Below are 21681 nucleotides of genomic sequence, written 5' to 3'. Positions count from 1 at the left end.
GTCTCTTTGTGGTCATTTTGTGTTTTAGTTCAGTAACATTCATGGGCCCCGGGGCCTGTTGTTCAGGGATGCACCAATGCAGGGGACCCAGGTGTCACACAGCCTTTAAATGTTCTGGAAAGATCCTCGTCGACATTTATCCTTGGGTTTAACTCGTGAAGTCACAGCGACTTCACATCCTGGGGGATGTGACAGTTTCACACTGAGGTAAATGGATTTGAGTCGAGACACCAAGCAGAAGGACGTCAGAGTCAACCAATGTAAGAGCGTCAGGATGCGTCAGGGAAGGTTTGATACCGCAGCGCTGATGAAACAGGTGAGACAGGTGGGAAAGTGTGAGAACACCTGGTGGAAGGATGGAGAATGACACTGACACAGGCTGTGTGTGTGTGGGGGGCTCTGACAAATAATTACAACATCTCATCTCATCTTCAGCCTCTTATCCGGGGTCGGGTCGCGGGGGCAGCAGCTCCAGCAGGGGACCCCAAACTTCCCTTTCCCGGGCCTCATTAACCAGCTCTAACTGGGGGATCCTGAGGCGTTCCCAGGCCAGTGTGGAGATCTAATCTCTCCACCTGGTCCTGGGTCTTCCCCGAGGCCTCCTCCCAGCTGGACGTGCCTGGAACACCTCCCTAGGGAGGCGCCCAGGGTTCATCCTTACCAGATGATCCTGAACCACCTCAACTGGCTCCTTTCAACACAAAGGAGCAGCGGCTCTACTCCGAGTTCCTCACGGATGCTGAACTTCTCCCCCTCTCTCTAAGGGAGACTCCAGACCCGCTCCTGAGGAAACACACTTCACACGCTTGGACCTGGACCTGGTTCTTTGGGTCCTGACCTGGACCTGGTTCTTTGGGTCCTGACCCAGCTTTCATGACCACAGGTGAGGGTAGGAACCAGGACTGAGAGTAGATCCAGAGCTTTGCCTTCCTCAGCTCTCTGTTCGTCACAACGGTGCGGTAGAGCGACTGCAGCTCCGCCCCCGCTGCTCCGATTCTCGGGCCAAACTCACGCTCCATCGTCCCCTCACTCGTGAACCAGATCCCGAGGTCCTTGAACTCCTTCACTTGGGGTCAGGACTCATTCCCGACCCGGAGGAACAATCCACCGGTTTCCTGCTGAGAGCCACGGCCTCAGATCCAGAGGTGCTGATCCTCATCCCGGCCGTCCGAGCTGAGGAAGGCAAAGCTCTGGATCTACCGCTCAGTCCTGGTTCCTACCCTCACCTGTGGTCATGAAAGCTGAGTCAGGACCCAAAGAACCAGGTCCAGGTCAGGACCCAAAGAACCAGGTCCAGGTCCAAGCGTGTGAAATGTGTTTCCTCAGGAGGGGGTCTGGAGTCTCCCTTAGAGAGAGGGGGAGAAGTTCCTCACGGATAACAACATAAAAATGTTCAGATGTGTTTTAGTGATTTTAATATGTGAAACAAATACTTTGCACTGATCAGAAATAATCTATATTAACGTATAATAACCCCGTCCTGCAGACAGCAGACTGTGACCCTCAGCTTCCTGTTTCCATACATGGAGCCTCCTGTTCCTCGCTGTAGCTCCGCCCCTCAGAGTGACATCACAGCGGGGGGTTTGTGTGGTTCCTATGTGGTCGACTGAGGTTTGAATCAGAGCCGTCAGCAGCTTCTGTCTGACCTCGTTCGACTGAGAGGAAACCAGAGACGCCGAGCATCAATCTGATAACGCCGCTGGTTACCGTCACAGCGTCAGCACTTTTCACGGCACGCACCGGAGTCTGCGCTGGAAACCAGGGACACCGGGGACACCGGGGACGCCAGGGACACCAGGGACACCGGGGACACCGGGGACACCAGGGACACCGGGGACACCGGGGACACCAGGGACACCAGGGACACCAGGGACACCAGGGACAACACAGACACCACAGACACCAGGGACACCAGGGACACCAGGGACAACACAGACACCACAGACACCAGGGACACCAGGGACACCAGGGACACCAGGGACAACACAGACACCACAGACACCAGGGACAACACAGACACCACAGACACCAGGGACACCAGGGACACCAGGGACAACACAGACACCACAGACACCACAGACACCAGGGACACCAGGGACACCGGGGACAACACAGACACCACAGACACCAGGGACACCAGGGACAACACACACACCAGGGACACCAGGGACACCGGGGACAACACAGACACCACAGACACCAGGGACACCAGGGACAACACACACACCAGGGACACCAGGGACACCAGGGACACCGGGGACACCAGGGACAACACAGACACCAGGGACACCGGGGACACCAGGGACAACACAGACACCACAGACACCACAGACACCAGGGACACCAGGGACACCAGGGACACCGGGGACAACACAGACACCACAGACACTAGGGACACCAGGGACAACACACACACCAGGGACACCAGGGACACCAGGGACACCGGGGACACCAGGGACACCGGGGACACCAGGAACACCGGGGACACCGGGGACACACTGTTTATTTGAAAGTAACGTCCATTATCAAGGAGAGTAGCGCGTGTTACGTTCAGGGTCAGTTTGACCATGTAGCATGAACTCAACAAGGAGAGGAGGGGACGAGGAGACGAGGGGACAAAGAGATGAGGAGACAAAGGGACAAGAGATGAGGAGACAAAGGGACAAGGAGACGAGGGGACGAGGGGACAAGGGGATGAAGGGACAAAGAGACTAGGGGACGAGGAGAATAGGGGACGAGGAGACGAGGAGATGAGGGGACGAGGAGACGAGGAGATGAGGGGACGAGGAGACAAAGAGACGAGGAGACAAAGGGACAAAGAGATGAGGAGACAAGGGGATGAGGAGATGAGGGGACAAGGAGACAAAGGGACAAAGAGATGAGGAGACAATGAGACGAGGAGACAAAGGGACAAAGGACAAGGAGACAAAGGGACAAAGAGATGAGGAGAAAAAGGGATGAGGAGACAAAGGGACAAAGAGATTAGGAGACGAGGGGATGAGGAGACGAGGGGACGAGGAGACAAAGGGACAAAGAGATGAGGAGACGAGGGGATGAGGAGACGAGGAGACAAAGAGATGAGGAGACAAGGGGATGAGGAGATGAGGGGACAAGGAGACAAAGGGACAAAGAGATGAGGAGACAATGAGACGAGGAGACAAAGGGACAAAGGGACAAGGAGACAAAGGGACAAAGAGATGAGGAGACAAAGGGACAAAGAGATGAGGAGACAATGAGACGAGGAGACAAAGGGACAAAGGGACAAGGAGACAAAGGGACAAAGAGATGAGGAGACAAAGGGACAAAGAGATGAGGAGCCGAGGGGACGAGGAGACAAAGGGACAAACAGATGAGGAGACGAGGGGACGAGGAGACAAAGGGACAAAGAGATGAGGAGACGAGGAGATGAGGAGACAAAGGGACAAAGAGATGAGGGGATGAGGGGACGAGGAGACTAGGGGACGAGGAGACGAGGGGACAAAGAGACGAGGAGATGTGGGGACGAGGAGAATAGGGGACGAGGAGACGAGGAGATGAGGGGACAAGGAGACGAGGGGACGAGGAGACTAGGGGACGAGGAGGCGAGTGGACGAGGAGATGAGGGGACGACGGGACAAGGAGACTAGGGGGCAAGGAGACGAGGAGATGAGGGGACGAGGAGATGAGGGGACAAGGGGACAAGGGGACGAGGGGACGAGGGGAAGAGGAGATGAGGGGATGAGGGGACAAGGGGACGAGGAGACAAAGGGACAAAGAGATGAGGAGACAAGGGGACAAAGAGACGAGGGGACGAGGAGAATAGGGGACGAGGAGACGAGGAGATGAGGGGATGAGGGGGACAAGGAGACTAGGGGACGAGGAGACGAGGAGATGAGGGGACAAGGGGACGAGGGGACGAGGGGAAGAGGAAAATAGTGGACGAGGAGACGAGGAGACGAGGAGACGAGGAGTGAACATGAGTGTGACTCGCTGCTGTGTTCCTGGATGTCAGTCAGAGACTCTGTGGTTCACACAGATCAGAAAGCCCCTGCTACACACACACACACACACACACACACACACACACACACACACACACACACACACACACACACACACACACACACACACACACACACACACACACACACACACACACACACACACACACACACACACACACACACACACACACACACACACACACACACACACACACACACACACACACACACACACACACACACACACACACACACACACACACACCTGTGTGGAGGTGTTTCCAGTCACCACAGTAGTCCTAGAAAGACCCGGATCAAACAGACGCGGCTCCGTGACCCCGTTTAAAAGTGTTTCCGTTCTGCATGACTCAGCAAAACGAGAAACATCGCTGAGTCGACAAAAAGTGATGAGCTGTGATTCATGTTTCATATAATGAGTAAAAATCCAAACTCACAGGACTCTGACCCAGAGGACCGTGGGTTCAAGTCCTGGAAGACCTGAGACAAACCACCTTTATCTGATCTGAACCAAGACCTTTAGAGACTACACTTAACCCTCACTTAACCGTCACTTAACCGTCTCCTTTAGTGACTAAACTTAACCGTCTCCTTTAGAGACTAAACTTAACCGTCTCCTTTAGAGACTAAACTTAACCGTCTCCTTTAGTGACTAAACTTAACCGTCTCCTTTAGTGACTAAACTTAACCGTCACCTTTAGAGTCTAAACTAAACCGTCACCTTTAGAGACTAAACTTAACCGTCACCTTTAGAGACTAAACTTAACCGTCTCCTTTAGTGACTAAACTTAACCGTCTCCTTTAGAGACTAAACTTAACCGTCACCTTTAGAGACTAAACTTAACCGTCTCCTTTAGTGTCTAAACTTAACCGTCTCCTTTAGTGACTAAACTTAACCGTCTCCTTTAGTGACTAAACTTAACCGTCACCTTTAGAGACTAAACTTAACCGTCTCCTTTAGAGATTAAACTTAACCGTCTCCTTTAGTGTCTAAACTTAACCGTCTCCTTTAGTGACTAAACTTAACCGTCACCTTTAGAGACTAAACTTAACCGTCTTCTTTCTAAACTTAACCGTCTCCTTTAGAGACTAAACTTAACCGTCTCCTTTAGAGACTAAACTTAACCGTCTCCTTTAGTGTCTAAACTTAACCGTCTCCTTTAGTGACTAAACTTAACCGTCTCCTTTAGTGACTAAACTTAACCGTCTCCTTTAGTGACTAAACTTAACCGTCACCTTTAGAGACTAAACTTAACCGTCTTCTTTCTAAACTTAACCGTCTCCTTTAGAGACTAAACTTAACCGTCTCCTTTAGAGACTAAACTTAACCGTCACCTTTAGAGACTAAACTTAACCGTCTCCTTTAGTGACTAAACTTAACCGTCACCTTTAGAGACTAAACTTAACCGTCTCCTTTAGAGATTAAACTTAACCGTCTCCTTTAGTGTCTAAACTTAACCGTCTCCTTTAGTGGCTAAACTTAACCGTCACCTTTAGAGACTAAACTTAACCGTCTTCTTTCTAAACTTAACCGTCTCCTTTAGAGACTAAACTTAACCGTCTCCTTTAGAGACTAAACTTAACCGTCTCCTTTAGAGACTAAACTTAACCGTCTCCTTTAGTGTCTAAACTTAACCGTCTCCTTTATAGACTAAACTTAACCGTCTCCTTTAGTGACTAAACTTAACCGTCTCCTTTAGTGACTAAACTTAACCGTCACCTTTAGAGACTAAACTTAACCGTCTTCTTTCTAAACTTAACCGTCTCCTTTAGAGACTAAACTTAACCGTCTCCTTTAGAGACTAAACTTAACCGTCACCTTTAGAGACTAAACTTAACCGTCTCCTTTAGTGACTAAACTTAACCGTCTCCTTTAGAGACTAAACTTAACCGTCTCCTTTAGTGACTAAACTTAACCGTCTCCTTTAGTGACTAAACTTAACCGTCTCCTTTAGAGACTAAACTTAACCGTCTCCTTTAGTGACTAAACTTAACCGTCTCCTTTAGAGACTAAACTTAACCGTCTCCTTTAGAGACTAAACTTAACCGTCTCCTTTAGTGACTAAACTTAACCGTCTCCTTTAGAGACTAAACTTAACCGTCTCCTTTAGTGACTAAACTTAACCGTCTCCTTTAGAGACTAAACTTAACCGTCTCCTTTAGTGTCTAAACTTAACCGTCTCCTTTAGTGACTAAACTTAACCGTCTCCTTTAGCGACTAAACTTAACCGTCTCCTTTAGTGACTAAACTTAACCGTCTCCTTTAGTGACTAAACTTAACCCTCACTTAACAGTCTCCTTTAGAGCGTTTGTGACACGAGTGGACGACCAAAGGAACAGGAAGTGTCTCAGATCAATGATGAGCATCGAACCGTGAATCAAACCAGGTCAGAGGAGAGCTGGCAGCGTGGGCTGTCACACACACACACACACACACACACACACACACACACACACACACACACACACACACACACACACACACACACACACACACACACACACACACACACACACACACACACACACACACACACACACACACACACACACACACACACACACACACACTCTCTGTACTGACCTGAGTCACAACAGGAGTGTAAACCAGGTCACACTCTGCAACACGCTCGCATCCTGCATCCACTGATGCTGCAGAGAGGGGGGGGGGGGGGGGGGGAGAGGGGGGGGGGGGGTCATGTTGTCCTGTTGCGTCAGACGTACGACTTTAAAGCAGCTGACTTGACTCAGAGAAATTAAACTTTATTTATAGAACACACGAACAAAGTGCTGCACACTTCACTAAACAATCATTTTATTTTATTTACAGTGTCAAATCATAACAAAAGTCCTCTTTAGATAGGACTCTCAGGGCCCCCTCCCACTGTGCCCCCGTCACAGGTTAGAGCGCCCTCCCACTGTGCCTCTGTCCCGTGCCCGTGCTTTAGGGTCCTTGCCCCCCCCTCCAGGCCCGTTTGTACTCACACTACCTGGGCCTCGGAGAATGCTTCTTGCTGCCTATACGTCATCACGCCGTAACACGTCACACGCATTGATGACGTCATGGCGATGCGTGGCTTTGTTTCCAGATCTTTCCGTAGACCTCGGAGTTTTTGTGCGTCTTGTCGACTGTTTTTGAATCTTTTCATCGACCAAATCTGCAGTAAACACTCCACCTCCGCATCACACCAACGTGAACCTTTCACCGCCATTGTTTGAAATGTCCGCGCATGGTCCCTCCTTCTTTTTTCTACGTCCCAACAGGCGCACAGGAAATGACCTCAGAGCCGCCGTAGGCCTCGTGCTCGTACACGTGCGCACGCTCGTGCTCGTACACGTGCAAACGTGCTTTACTAAAGCCCACCTCTCCCAAACGGGCCGTGGACGGCAAGTGTGCTGCTCCTAGACGTGGTACGGTTGCACTCACACTGGTCAAAGGAACCAGACTTTAGCTGTGACACGTGCTGGGGCACGGGACGGAGGCACAGTGGGAGGGTGCCCTCACACTGTCCTAAAAGATTCAAAAACAGTCGACAAGACGCACAAAAACTCTGAGGTCTACGGAAAGATCTGGAAACAAAGCCACGCATCGCCATGACGTCATCAATGCGCGTGACGTGTTACGGCGTGATGACGTATAGGCAGCAAGAAGCATTCTCCGAGGCCCAGGTAGTGTGAGTACAAACGGGCCTGGAGGGGGGGACAAGGACCCTAAAGTAGTTTCGTCTAAACTTAACCGTCACCTTTAGAGACTAAACTTAACCGTCTCCTTTAGTGTCTAAACTTAACCGTCTCCTTTAGAGACTAAACTTAACCGTCACCTTTAGAGACTAAACTTAACCGTCTCCTTTAGAGATTAAACTTAACCGTCTCCTTTAGAGACTAAACTTAACCGTCACCTTTAGAGACTAAACTTAACCGTCTCCTTTAGTGTCTAAACTTAACCGTCTCCTTTAGAGACTAAACTTAACCGTCACCTTTAGAGACTAAACTTAACCGTCTTCTTTCTAAACTTAACCGTCTCCTTTAGAGACTAAACTTAACCGTCTCCTTTAGAGACTAAACTTAACCGTCTCCTTTAGAGACTAAACTTAACCGTCTCCTTTAGTGTCTAAACTTAACCGTCTCCTTTATAGACTAAACTTAACCGTCTCCTTTAGTGACTAAACTTAACCGTCTCCTTTAGTGACTAAACTTAACCGTCACCTTTAGAGACTAAACTTAACCGTCTTCTTTCTAAACTTAACCGTCTCCTTTAGAGACTAAACTTAACCGTCTCCTTTAGAGACTAAACTTAACCGTCACCTTTAGAGACTAAACTTAACCGTCTCCTTTAGTGACTAAACTTAACCGTCTCCTTTAGAGACTAAACTTAACCGTCTCCTTTAGTGACTAAACTTAACCGTCTCCTTTAGTGACTAAACTTAACCGTCTCCTTTAGAGACTAAACTTAACCGTCTCCTTTAGTGACTAAACTTAACCGTCTCCTTTAGAGACTAAACTTAACCGTCTCCTTTAGAGACTAAACTTAACCGTCTCCTTTAGTGACTAAACTTAACCGTCTCCTTTAGAGACTAAACTTAACCGTCTCCTTTAGTGACTAAACTTAACCGTCTCCTTTAGAGACTAAACTTAACCGTCTCCTTTAGTGTCTAAACTTAACCGTCTCCTTTAGTGACTAAACTTAACCGTCTCCTTTAGCGACTAAACTTAACCGTCTCCTTTAGTGACTAAACTTAACCGTCTCCTTTAGTGACTAAACTTAACCCTCACTTAACAGTCTCCTTTAGAGCGTTTGTGACACGAGTGGACGACCAAAGGAACAGGAAGTGTCTCAGATCAATGATGAGCATCGAACCGTGAATCAAACCAGGTCAGAGGAGAGCTGGCAGCGTGGGCTGTCACACACACACACACACACACACACACACACACACACACACACACACACACACACACACACACACACACACACACACACACACACACACACACACACACACACACACACACACACACACACACACACACACACACACACACACACACACACACACACACACACACACTCTCTGTACTGACCTGAGTCACAACAGGAGTGTAAACCAGGTCACACTCTGCAACACGCTCGCATCCTGCATCCACTGATGCTGCAGAGAGGGGGGGGGGGGGGGGGGAGAGGGGGGGGGGGGGGGGTCATGTTGTCCTGTTGCGTCAGACGTACGACTTTAAAGCAGCTGACGTGACTCAGAGAAATTAAACTTTATTTATAGAACACACGAACAAAGTGCTGCACACTTCACTAAACAATCATTTTATTTTATTTACAGTGTCAAATCATAACAAAAGTCCTCTTTAGATAGGACTCTCAGGGCCCCCTCCCACTGTGCCCCCGTCACAGGTTAGAGCGCCCTCCCACTGTGCCTCTGTCCCGTGCCCGTGCTTTAGGGTACTTGTCCCCCCCTCCAGGCCCGTTTGTACTCACACTACCTGGGCCTCGGAGAATGCTTCCTGCTGCCTATACGTCATCACGCCGTAACACGTCACACGCATTGATGACGTCATGGCGATGCGTGGCTTTGTTTCCAGATCTTTCCGTAGACCTCGGAGTTTTTGTGCGTCTTGTCGACTGTTTTTGAATCTTTTCATCGACCAAATCTGCAGTAAACACTCCACCTCCGCATCACACCAACGTGAACCTTTCACCGCCATTGTTGTTGTTGTTAAATGTCCGCGCATGGTCCGTCCTTCTTTTTACATGTCCGAACAGGCGGACATAACGATACTGCCGTAGGGCTCGTGCTCGTGCGCGTACACGTGAGCACGCTCGTGCTCGTACATGTGCAAACGGCTCCGCTAAAGCCCACCTCTTTCAAGCGGGCCGTGGCGGCCCAGCTGGCCCCAGTTGAGCGCGGAGCGGGTGCGCTCACACTACTTAAAGGTACTAGACTTTAGCTGAAAAACCGGTTTTGGCCGCGGCCAAAAGGACAGTGTGAGCACGCTCTTACACTGGTCAAAGGAACCAGACTTTAGCCGTGGAACCTGTTTGGGCACGGGACGGAGGCACAGTGGGAGTGTTCCCTCACACTGTCCTAAAAGATTCAAAAACAGTCGACAAGACGCACAAAAACTCGGAGGTCTACGGAAAGATCTGGAAACAAAGCCACGCATCGCCATGACGTCATCAATGCGTGTGACGTGTTACGGCGTGATGACGTATAGGCAGCAAGAAGCATTCTCCGAGGCCCAGGTAGTGTGAGTACAAACGGGCCTGGAGGGGGGGACAAGGACCCTAAAGTAGTTTAGTCTAAACTTAACCGTCTCCTTTAGAGACTAAACTTAACCGTCTCCTTTAGAGACTAAACTTAACCGTCTCCTTTAGTGACTAAACTTAACCGTCACCTTTAGAGACTAAACTTAACCGTCACCTTTAGTGACTAAACTTAACCGTCTCCTTTAGTGACTAAACTTAACCGTCACCTTTAGTGACTAAACTTAACCGTCTCCTTTAGTGACTAAACTTAACCGTCACCTTTACTGACTAAACTTAACCGTCTCCTTTAGAGACTAAACTTAACCGTCTCCTTTAGAGACATTAGGACACGACAGCACCGCTGAGGCCGAGCACTGACGCCGGTTTGACCTCTGTTCACCCAAAGGTGCTGGACGCTGAAGGTCGGGACTCGAACCAGCTGGGAAAACCATTATTCATGCATTTGTGCGGTGACGGACATCGTTACAGATTCAAACAGACCGTTAAGTGTGAGGACTAACGGTGTCAGAGCTGTCTAAGAAAAGTTTCCAGAGCGAGTTTCCTGATAACGACGTTAGACGCGATCCTCTAACGCGACACTTTGTGGAGGTGACCTAGAAAATGTGCTGCAGCCTTCGTGTGCAGAGCGACTGAATCTCTGCGCCCTGAAAGTGGGTCGACCACGGGACGCCTCGTCATGCAGGTCGGGTCGCTGTGGTTTAGAGAGGAGGATCAAAGACGCAGGAAGGTGCTGACATCACCGGAGCCGAGGAGGCGACGCCGATCACAATAAAAGTCCGAGCTTCACCCGACGTCCAGCAGAACGCCAGCGAGGAAGACGAGCACCACCGGCATCAGCTCCACGAACGCCAGCGAGGAAGACGACCACTGGCATCAGCTCCACGGACACACCAGCAGAGGACGCCGCTCAGGTCAGCGAGAAGCATCGACCCGCAGGTTTCAGCCTCTGACCCGAACCTCCAGCAGCGCCCGAGGACCCGCGGAGTGAAATTTATACAAAACGACAAAAATACAAAATCTGAAAAGGACGACGCGGACCCTCGACGCACTAAAGTCCACACTGTCGACATGTTCTCAGCATCGAACTCGGTAAGAAGTCGTATTTAAATCTGTACCAAGAATCTCCAGCAAAAGCTTTTATTTTGAAATTCAAAAGGCTGGACGTAAAACCTTTCAAATGCTGGTTTTTAGTTTTAGTTTTTAGTTATAATTTGTGCATCAAATCTATTTATTCGACATTTTTTTTAATATTCCTGTTTATTTTAAGGCATAAAAAAAGTACCAACAATCTCCAGAAACAGCTTTTATTTTGAAATTCAAAGGCTGGACGTAAAACGCTGCAAACGCTGGTTATTATTTTAGTTAATTTATGCAACAAATCTATTTATTCAACATTTTTTTGTATTTTAAGGCATTTTCTTGCATTTGTTATGTTTTTATTTGACTATATTTTCATATTTTAACTTCAAAACCCCCTAAATTCTCTTTATAGAGTCGTATCTAAATCTGAAGAATCTCCAGCAACAGCTTTTATTTTGAAATTCAAAAGGCTGGATGTAAAACCCTGCAAATGCAGGTTAAAATTTTAAGTTTTTAGTTTTAATTTGTGCATCAAATCTATTTATTCAACATCTTTTTTGTATTTTAAGGCATTTTTTTGCATTTGTTATGTTTTTATTATTTTATATTTTCATATTTTCACTTCAAACCTCCTAAATTCTCTTTTTAGAGTCGTATTTAAATCTGCGCACGTCAGTTTAAGTTCAGGATGAAATGTTTTAAAAGTACCAAGAATCTCCAGCAACAGCTTTTATTTTGAAATTCAAAAGGCTGGACGTAAAACCCTGAAAATGCAGATTATTATTTTAGTTTTTAGTTTTAATTTGTGCATCAAATACATGGCGTGATGACGTTTCATGTTTTCAGCATCAAACTCCGCAGCTTTTATTTTGAAATTCAAAAGGCTGGACATTAAGCATCAAACTCCACAGCTTTTATTTTGAAATTCAAAAGGCTGGACATTTAGCATCAAACTCCACAGCTTTTATTTTGAAATTCAAAAGGCTGGACATTAAGCATCAAACTCCACAGCTTTTATTTTGAAATTCAAAAGGCTGGACATTAAGCATCAAACTCCACGGCTTTTATTTTGAAATTCAAAAGGCTGGACGTAAAACGCTGCAAATGCTGGTTTTTATTTTAAGTTTTTAGTTTTAATTTATGCATCAAATCTATTTGTTCAACATTTTTTGTATATTTCTGTTTATTTTAGGGCATTTTTTTGCATTTGTCGTGTTTTTATTATTTTATATTTTCTTCAAACCTCCTAAATTCTCTTTATAGATGAAGACATTTTTTAATTTTGTGGATTTAATTGTTTTATTTTAATGATTTTCTATTTTTAATTATATTAAAATAATAGTTTTTTCTCATTGTAACTTTAATAACTTGTTGTCACTAAATATTTAAATATTTCTAATTATGTTAATATTATAAAAACATCTTTAAATATAAGTTTTTATATTTACAACAGTGAACTTTGGATTATGTCCACGTGTGTCACAGTTCACATGTAAAATATGTTAAAATGTGAATTTGTTGCAGCGTTTACTTTATAACTTTTATACGATTTAATTTAATAATTAAAGTATTTTGTCTTTATTCATTTAAAGAGTGAAATAAAAGTGCAAACACAGATATTATTAATAAAATACGACAAAATAAAGATAACACACCGTGTGCTGAGGGTTCATTTCTCCTCCTCTTCCTCAGGCGGTCTGTGCGGCGGCGGCGACGATGATGATGATGATGATGATGATGGTGACGGAGGCAGCAGCCATGCCCAAAGCAGGCGGCCATTTTAAACACTCAGTGAAGACACACAGGAAGTCCTCCGAAGATGCAACGGTACAAACGGTCCCCCTGCAGCTCGACCCCAGCGCTTTGGTTCCTACCCGACACGTGAGGCCGCTGCAGAACGCCTCCGTCTCTCCGTGGACGTACAAGTACGGGAACACACGGGAAACACACGGTGCTTTAAATGTAGAATGTAAAATAAAGTGATATTTAATTTGTCCCTTCTCTCTCTCCGTCCTCAGCAACTCCCTTGATGACTCGCTGTACCCCCCCGTGCTGTCGGAGGCTCGCTGTTTGCTGCGCGGGTGTCTCGACTCCGAGGGCCGCGAGGATCTGAGCCTGGAGTCCAGACCCATCATGCACCAGGTGCTGCTGCTGCGCCGGGTCAGGTCAACGGGCTCAGGGTCAGGGTCAGGGTCCAGGTCAGGGGCGGGACACAGCTACCACTTCCGCCTGGAGTCCCGCCTCATCGCCGTGGGCTGCACCTGCATCCGACCCGTCGTCAAACACCAAGACTGAAGACCCGCAGAGACCGGAGCAGTAAAAACCGTCAAAATAAAAGAGTTAAATTTGAATATATCTGATTTAAAGTTGCACTGAAAATAACATTTAATAACAAGAAATCCATCTTTTTTCATCATGAATCAAATCAAGTCAAATATTTAATGCTATTTTATAACATAATTAAATATTAACTTTATTTATATAGACAATAAAAGTTCTATAGATGCTCTTCAATAGGTCCAAAATGCACAAATTAGAGTGAAAAATATAAATAAATAACATTAAATGAAGGATTCTTGCAGCTGAAGTTGCGTTAATCTGCTCCAGATTAAATAAAAACATAGATTTAGAGTTTGCAATCGATTTGTGGATTTTATTTTGAAGGAGCCGAGGCTATAACGTGACTAAAGGAAGAGTTTAGGGTTTAATTTAATACCTTTTGATCAACCTCAGTTGCTTTTTAAGGGAAATATTGTTGGAATCAAGAAGAACGTAGAACCGGGAGTCGTCTGCGTAGAGGCGGATATTTGGATATTGAACCTAAATGTGTTAAATGTTGTGAAAGGAGAATTATGAGCGCAGGAAATAATAAAAGGAGATAAAAGTGAAACAATAAGGTCCCAAGTATCCTTCAACATGGTGAGATAGTTAGTTATAATTCATTTTATATTATTTAAATATTTAAGAAGCAAAAAACGGAGCTGACTGAGTCACAACAGGTTAAAATAAGGACACATTGAATGTTACAATTAGTGGTTTATAACTCATTATTCTCATGATTTATACTTTTTTACTATTATCAGGTGACTCCTAAATATATATTTTTGTATTTTTTATATATATATTTTATTTTGAAAATACAAAAAAACCTGAACAACAAACAAAATAACAAAAAAAGTAAATTAACGATAAATCTTTGCATGAACTCAGTGGATGTTTTTCTTCTAAACAACAGAAATTAACTCTTAAATGTTCAAAAAGGAGGAAGTTTACATTAATTATCATACATTTCTTTATAAATTGTGATTATTTATTGAAGTGAAACAACTTGAGCTGAAGTTTAAAAGCAAAACCAATCATGACGGGATGTGTTTCATGTATGTTTATGTTCTATTTATGGTTTAAGTTTATTTAAAATAACTATTTAAAATGTTTTACAGCAGATATTTATTTATGAGGATGTATTTATTCAGAGGCTGAATGTGGAGTTGACTCAATAAAGGAAACTGAACAACGGAGAAGTGACGTGTCTTTGTTTTATTCTTGGATTTAAAATATAATGTGATTTCTGTACATCGTCATCATCGTCATCATCGTCATCATCATCATCATCATCATCATCGTCATCGTCATCATCATCATCTTCATCATCGTCATCATCATCATCATCATCATCATCATCATCTTCATCTGTAAACACCGGACACGAACGTCTGTTGTTGATGTGAGAGTTTCGTTCTCTAACGTCGTACAAACATCGAGCAGGACTCTCACGCAGAAGGGAAACGCAGGACGAGCTTCACATGTATCAAAGCATCAAAGCATCAAAGCATCAAAGCTAATTTTAGTACTTGATATTTAGAAACGAGACGAATCCAGTGGTGACAAAGTACTAAAGTACTTCTGTTTTTATTCAAATAAATGAATAGAGATCTAATCTCATCTTCATCCGCTTATCCGGGGTCGGGTCGTGGGCGCAGCAGCTCCAGCAGGGGACCCCAAACTTCCCTTTCCCGGGCCACATTAACCAGCTCTAACTGGGGGATCCTGAGGCGTTCCCAGGCCAGTGTGGAGATCTAATCTCTCCACCTGGTCCTGGGTCTTCCCCGAGGCCTCCTCCCAGCTGGACGTGCCTGGAACACCTCCCTAGGGAGGCGCCCAGGGTTCATCCTTACCAGATGATCCTGAACCACCTCAACTGGCTCCTTTCGTTGATTATAATACTTCTATATTTTTACTAAGGGCGCACTCCCACTGTGCCTCTTTACCGGGGCCTAACAGGTGTCACAGCTAAAGTCTGGTTCCTTTGACCAGTGTGAGTGCAACCGTACCACGTCTAGGAGCGGCACGCTTGCCGTCCACGGCCCGTTTGGGAGAGGTGGGCTTTAGTAAAGCACGTTTGCATGTGTACGAGCACGAGCGTGCGCACGTGTACGAGCACGAGGCCTACGGTGGTTCTGAGGTCATTTCCTGTGCGCCTGTTGGGACGTAGAAAAAAGAAGGAGGGACCATGCGCGGACATTTAAAACAATGGCGGTGAAAGGTTCACGTTGGTGTGATGCGGAGGTGGAGTGTTTACTGCAGATTTGGTCGATGAAAAGATTCAAAAACAGTCGACAAGACGCACAAAAACTCCGAGGTCTACGGAAAGATCTGGAAACAAAGCCACGCATCGCCATGACGTCATCAATGCGTGTGACGTGTTACGGCGTGATGACGTATAGGCAGCAAGAAGCATTCTCCGAGGCCCAGGTAGTGTGAGTACAAACGGGCCTGGAGGGGGGGACAAGGACCCTAAAGCACGGGGCACGGGACGCACGCACAGTGGGAGGGCGCCCTCAGGGAGATTTTGAATGCCTTGTACTCTGGTACTTCGTTATTGGTACTTTTCCACCACTGGATTAATCCAAAACACAGCGAGTCTTTTAATTTAGTTCTGTCACTTTTCCAACCGGACTCGTCGGACTCTAACAAGTGCTCCGACTCATGTTTCGACCTGAACTTGTCTTGACTCCCTCTGTGTTTTCATCCACACTTGTTTGTGGTCTCGTGGGTAGTTTTGACTCGTCCCTGTCTCGTCTGCATTTTGACTTGGACTTGCCTCAGTTTCAGAGTCTAGTCTTGCCTAGAACAGGTCTCAACCAAGTCCTGTTGACCTAACTTGGTCTTGGTCTCAGAGCGGTCTTAACCTGTGTCAGGACTTGGTCTTGACTCAGGTCGGACTCTCAGTATCTCTCTGTTTTAACTGACACTTGTCTCAATGTCATGGATTTGTTTTTTACTCGGACTCGTGTCGATCTTGTGGATGTTTTTACTCGGACTGTTTCCAGCCGGACTCGTCGGACCCTAACAAGTGCTCCGACTCATGTTTCGACCTGAACTTGTCTTGACTCGCTCGGTGGTTTCATCCAGGCTTGTTTGTGGTCTTGTGGGTAGTTTTGACTCGTCCCTGTCTCGCCTGCATTTGGACCTGGACTCGTCTCAGTCTCAGACACTAACCTCACCTACAGCACCTCTCAAGTCCAGTTGACTTTATTGCCTTCCTGGTCTTGACCTGCATTAGGACTCGGTCTCGGCTCACGAGAGCTCAGACTGTCCTCAGACCCGGCTTTCGTGGTCTTGCCTGCAGTCCTGTTTGCTGAAGTCCCTGGCGAGCCACATGTAACTGGTGATCTTGTTGTTTGACAGTAAATGTGAGGATCTAAAGTGCACAGCAGATGGCGCTGTCTCACTCACATTGGTTGTACATCCCGGTAGCAGAGTCTCGGCAGGTCGGCGTTTCCCTGTGACGTAGAAGCGGCGGCGACGTCGGTCCGTTTGGACGTTTCCTGGACTCACTTCCCTCTTTCAGTGGCATTTCCCTCGGGTTCAGGTGCGGTTTTATGTTTCAGGTTTGGTTCGGTCCAACTTTTCACACTTTACAGACGACGTCCTCGACACAGTCACACACACACACAAACACATTGGCACTGTTGGCATGGCAACAAAGCACAGTAAAACGCCCGTGAAGCATCGAGTGATGACTGAATACGCAGCGTCCTTCAGAAGTCTTTCCCGTTACAAAGAGTTTCTCGTTAAGAGGAGTCCTGGTTGCACGGAGGAGGTCGAGCACTTGGACTCGCCCTCGCTCCTACTCCTCCTCCTCCTCCTCTTTTTCTTCTTCTCTCACTCTTTTCAGAGTCTCCTCTTCTCAGGCTCCCGGTCGGAGCAGCGCCGGGTTGTTCATCCTCAGCTCGTCAGCTCCCCCAAAAATGGCTTCCAATTAAAGTTCAGCTTGTGTTGTGATCAGGCCATCAAGACACCTGCAGGCAGAAGAAAGAAGCAGAGTTAGCACGTCGCTAACACATCAGACATCCCCTCGACTCACTCGTTTATCTCTTTAGAGGCAGTTTTCAGATTGAGAGCTGCTGTGGAAAGCACTGTGACAGAAGACAGAGACGTCACACTACCCAGAAAGTTCAGTTTCACACTTCTTTTTAGGATAAAGTTGCCGTTATTATTACGGTTTGTAATGGTTTAAATGAAGGTTAATGTTGTTGCTTCAGCAAAGGTTGATATTTGAGACATGACCTTCAGTTATGATTGCAACAGTTTGGGGAAGTTGCGGATGTTTCAAAGCAAACGGATCCACAGATATTCAGTTTTTATCCAGTTGCTAACACAATAAAAAGAACATGCACAGCACAGATCCTAAAACTGAGACACACAGAGAGAGAAACATCGTCTCACGTCTGCAAAACTTTAACTATTTTCTGCTTCACACACATTTATAATTCAAAACGTCCATTTTTAAAACGACCTGAACACGTTTCTCTGCAGAAGAGTCTGAAACAACGTCACGCTTGCTGTTCGCAATGGAAATATACCTGCTGTGTGTGTGTGTGTGTGTGTGTGTGTGTGTGTGTGTGTGTGTGTGTGTGCATATACTTCTGTGCGTGTGTGTGTGTGTGCAGATATTTCTGTGCATGTGCGTGTGTGTGTGTGTGTGTGTGCAGATACTTCTGTGCATGTGTGTGTGTGTGTGTGTGTGTGTGTGTGTGTGTGCAGATATTTCTGTGCATGTGTGTGTGTGTGTGTGTGTGTGTGCAGATACTTCTGTGCATGTGTGTGTGTGTGTGTGTGTGTGTGTGTGTGCAGATACTTCTGTGCATGTGTGTGTGTGTGCAGATATTTCTGTGCATGTGTGTGTGTGTGTGTGTGCAGATACTTCTGTGCATGTGTGTGTGTGTGTGTGTGTGTGTGTGTGCAGATATTTCTGTGCATGTGTGTGTGTGTGTGTGTGTGCAGATATTTCTGTGCATGTGTGTGTGTCCCTAAAGCACGGGGCACGGGACGGAGGCACAGTGGGAGGGCGCCCTGAGACTATTTCTCTTTGAACAGCAGTGTGTCCGTGCGTCCATCTCTCTCTCCATCTATCGCACAGGTTGCCAGATCCTGTGTGTGAGCTTTGATGACGGTGGAAGCATGATGGTATCGAACCTGGCAACCTCACACGCTTCAGGAAGCTGCACAGAGTCGTGTTGATCAACGAGAAATAGTCTCAAACCCAGATCTGGACCCACAGACTCGAGGGAGTCCCAACGTGTCACACTCAGAGTCCATATTAAGTCTTTAACCCTTCTGTGATCTGTCTTTGTGTTTAGTCTCAGTGCTTCTCCCCAGAGCCCCCTCGTCCTCGCGCTCGTCCTCACCTCCACACTGTGCTTGTCCTGAAAGACACAAACAGACACAAACTCCCGTTAGTGATTCATTCATTCAGGACGCAGAACCTGAACCGCCTCAGTGCGACGGGACTGAGACCTGAGGATGAAACCTGCGTCCTCACCTCCTCGTGCAGCCGCTCCTGTGAGGCGTTCAGGTGCATCTGCCGCTGCTCCTTGTGGGCGTCGGCGCGGTGCTCCTGGCGCTCTTTGGTCAGAGCTTTCTGAGCGACTTCACGCTCGTGCTCCCTCCTCTCGGCCAGGTGCTTCAGCAGCTCCGCCTCCTGACACTAGAGGGAGACAGAGGGAGGGTTCACGGTGAGCGTCTGCCTGCAGGTGCATTTAAGGGTCATTCGCTGTCACATTTTACAGAACAGAGGCCGCTCTAAACTTAACCGTCTCCTTTAGTCGTCTAAACTTAACCGTCTCCTTTAGTCGTCTAAACTTAACCGTCTCCTTAAGTGACTAAACTTAACCGTCTCCTTTAGTCGTCTAAACTTAACCGTTTCCTTTAGTGGTCTAAACTTAACTGTCTCCTTTAGACGTCTAAACTTAACCGTCTCCTTTAGTGGTCTAAACTTAACCGTCTCCTTTAGTCGTCTAAACTTAACCGTCTCCTTTAGTCGTCTAATCTTAACGGTCTCCTTTAGTCGTCTAAACTTAACCGTCTCCTTTAGTGACTAAACTTAACCGTCTCCTTTAGAGACTAAACTTAACCGTCTCCTTTAGTGACTAAACTTAACCGTCTCCTTTAGTGACTAAACTTAACGTCTCCTTTAGAGACTAAACTTAACCGTCTCCTTTAGAGACTAAACTTAACCGTCTCCTTTAGTGACTAAACTTAACCGTCTCCTTTAGTGACTAAACTTAACCGTCTCCTTTAGTGACTAAACTTAACCGTCTCCTTTAGAGACTAAACTTAACCGTCTCCTTTAGTGACTAAACTTAACCGTCTCCTTTAGTGACTAAACTTAACCGTCTCCTTTAGTGACTAAACTTAACGTCTCCTTTAGAGACTAAACTTAACCGTCTCCTTTAGAGACTAAACTTAACCGTCTCCTTTAGTCGTCTAATCTTAACCGTCACCTTTAGTGACTAAACTTAACCGTCTCCTTTAGTGTCTAAACTTAACCGTCTCCTTTAGTGGTCTAAACTTAACCGTCTCCTTTAGTGACTAAACTTAACCGTCTCCTTTAGTGACTAAACTTAACCGTCTCCTTTAGAGACTAAACTTAACCGTCTCCTTTAGTGTCTAAACTTAACCGTCTCCTTTAGAGACTAAACTTAACCGTCTCCTTTAGTGTCTAAACTTAACCGTCTCCTTTAGAGACTAAACTTAACCGTCTCCTTTAGTGTCTAAACTTAACCGTCTCCTTTAGTGGTCTAAACTTAACCGTCTCCTTTAGAGACTAAACTTAACCGTCTCCTTTAGAGACTAAACTTAACCGTCTCCTTTAGTCGACTAAACTTAACCGTCTCCTTTAGTGACTAAACTTAACCGTCTCCTTTAGAGACTAAACTTAACCGTCACCTTTAGAGACTAAACTTAACGGTCTCCTTTAGTGACTAAACTTAACGTCTCCTTTAGAGACTAAACTTAACCGTCTCCTTTAGAGACTAAACTTAACCGTCTCCTTTAGAGACTAAACTTAACCGTCTCCTTTAGTGTCTAAACTTAACCGTCACCTTTAGTCGACTAAACTTAACCGTCTCCTTTAGAGACTAAACTTAACCGTCTCCTTTAGTGACTAAACTTAACCGTCTCCTTTAGAGACTAAACTTAACCGTCTCCTTTAGTCGACTAAACTTAACCGTCTCCTTTAGAGACTAAACTTAACCGTCTCCTTTAGAGACTAAACTTAACCGTCTCCTTTAGTGACTAAACTTAACCGTCTCCTTTAGTGACTAAACTTAACCGTCTCCTTTAGTGACTAAACTTAACCGTCTCCTTTAGTGGTCTAAACTTAACCGTCTCCTTTAGTGTCTAAACTTAACCGTCACCTTTAGTGTCTACACTTAACCGTCTCCTTTAGTGACTAAACTTAACCGTCTCCTTTAGTGTCTAAACTTAACCGTCTCCTTTAGTGACTAAACTTAACCGTCTCCTTTAGTCGTCTAAACTTAACCGTCTCCTTTAGTCGTCTAAACTTAACCGTCTCCTTTAGTGACTAAACTTAACCGTCTCCTTTAGTGACTAAACTTAACCGTCTCCTTTAGTGACTAAACTTAACCGTCTCCTTTAGTGACTAAACTTAACCGTCTCCTTTAGTGACTAAACTTAACCGTCTCCTTTAGTGACTAAACTTAACCGTCTCCTTTAGTGACTAAACTTAACCGTCTCCTTTAGTGACTAAACTTAACCGTCTCCTTTAGTCGTCTAAACTTAACCGTCTCCTTTAGTGACTAAACTTAACCGTCTCCTTTAGTGGTCTAAACTTAACCGTCTCCTTTAGTGTCTAAACTTAACCGTCTCCTTTAGTCATCGTCGTCCTAACTCTCACACACCTTCCTCCTCTCCTGGGCGGCGTCCAGCTTCTTCTGGATCTCCTCCAGCGAGGGTTTCTGGCGGGGCGGCGTGGTCGCCCTCAGCTCGGGGCCGCCGTCAAAGGTGGGGGGCTTCAGGATG

General features: G+C 46.2%; 1 protein-coding gene across 1 annotated transcript; it reads left to right on the top strand.

Annotated features, from left to right (window-relative positions):
- Positions 1-11148: 11148 nt before the first annotated feature.
- On the top strand, positions 11149-13745 carry il17a/f1 (interleukin 17a/f1). Its single transcript, XM_083914663.1, has 3 exons — positions 11149-11364; positions 13048-13280; positions 13374-13745. The coding sequence occupies exons 1-3, from the start codon at positions 11344-11346 to the stop codon at positions 13648-13650; spliced, it is 531 nt and encodes a 176-aa protein (XP_083770789.1). The 5' UTR covers positions 11149-11343; the 3' UTR covers positions 13651-13745.
- The last annotated feature ends 7936 nt before the right edge of the window (positions 13746-21681 follow it).

Source organism: Echiichthys vipera (assembly GCF_963691815.1).
Source record: "Echiichthys vipera genome assembly, chromosome: 1".
In the NCBI taxonomy this organism is placed as follows: domain Eukaryota; kingdom Metazoa; phylum Chordata; class Actinopteri; order Perciformes; family Trachinidae; genus Echiichthys; species Echiichthys vipera.
Note: the sequence above shows the minus strand (reverse complement) of the source record. Positions and strands in the feature narration are given on the sequence as shown.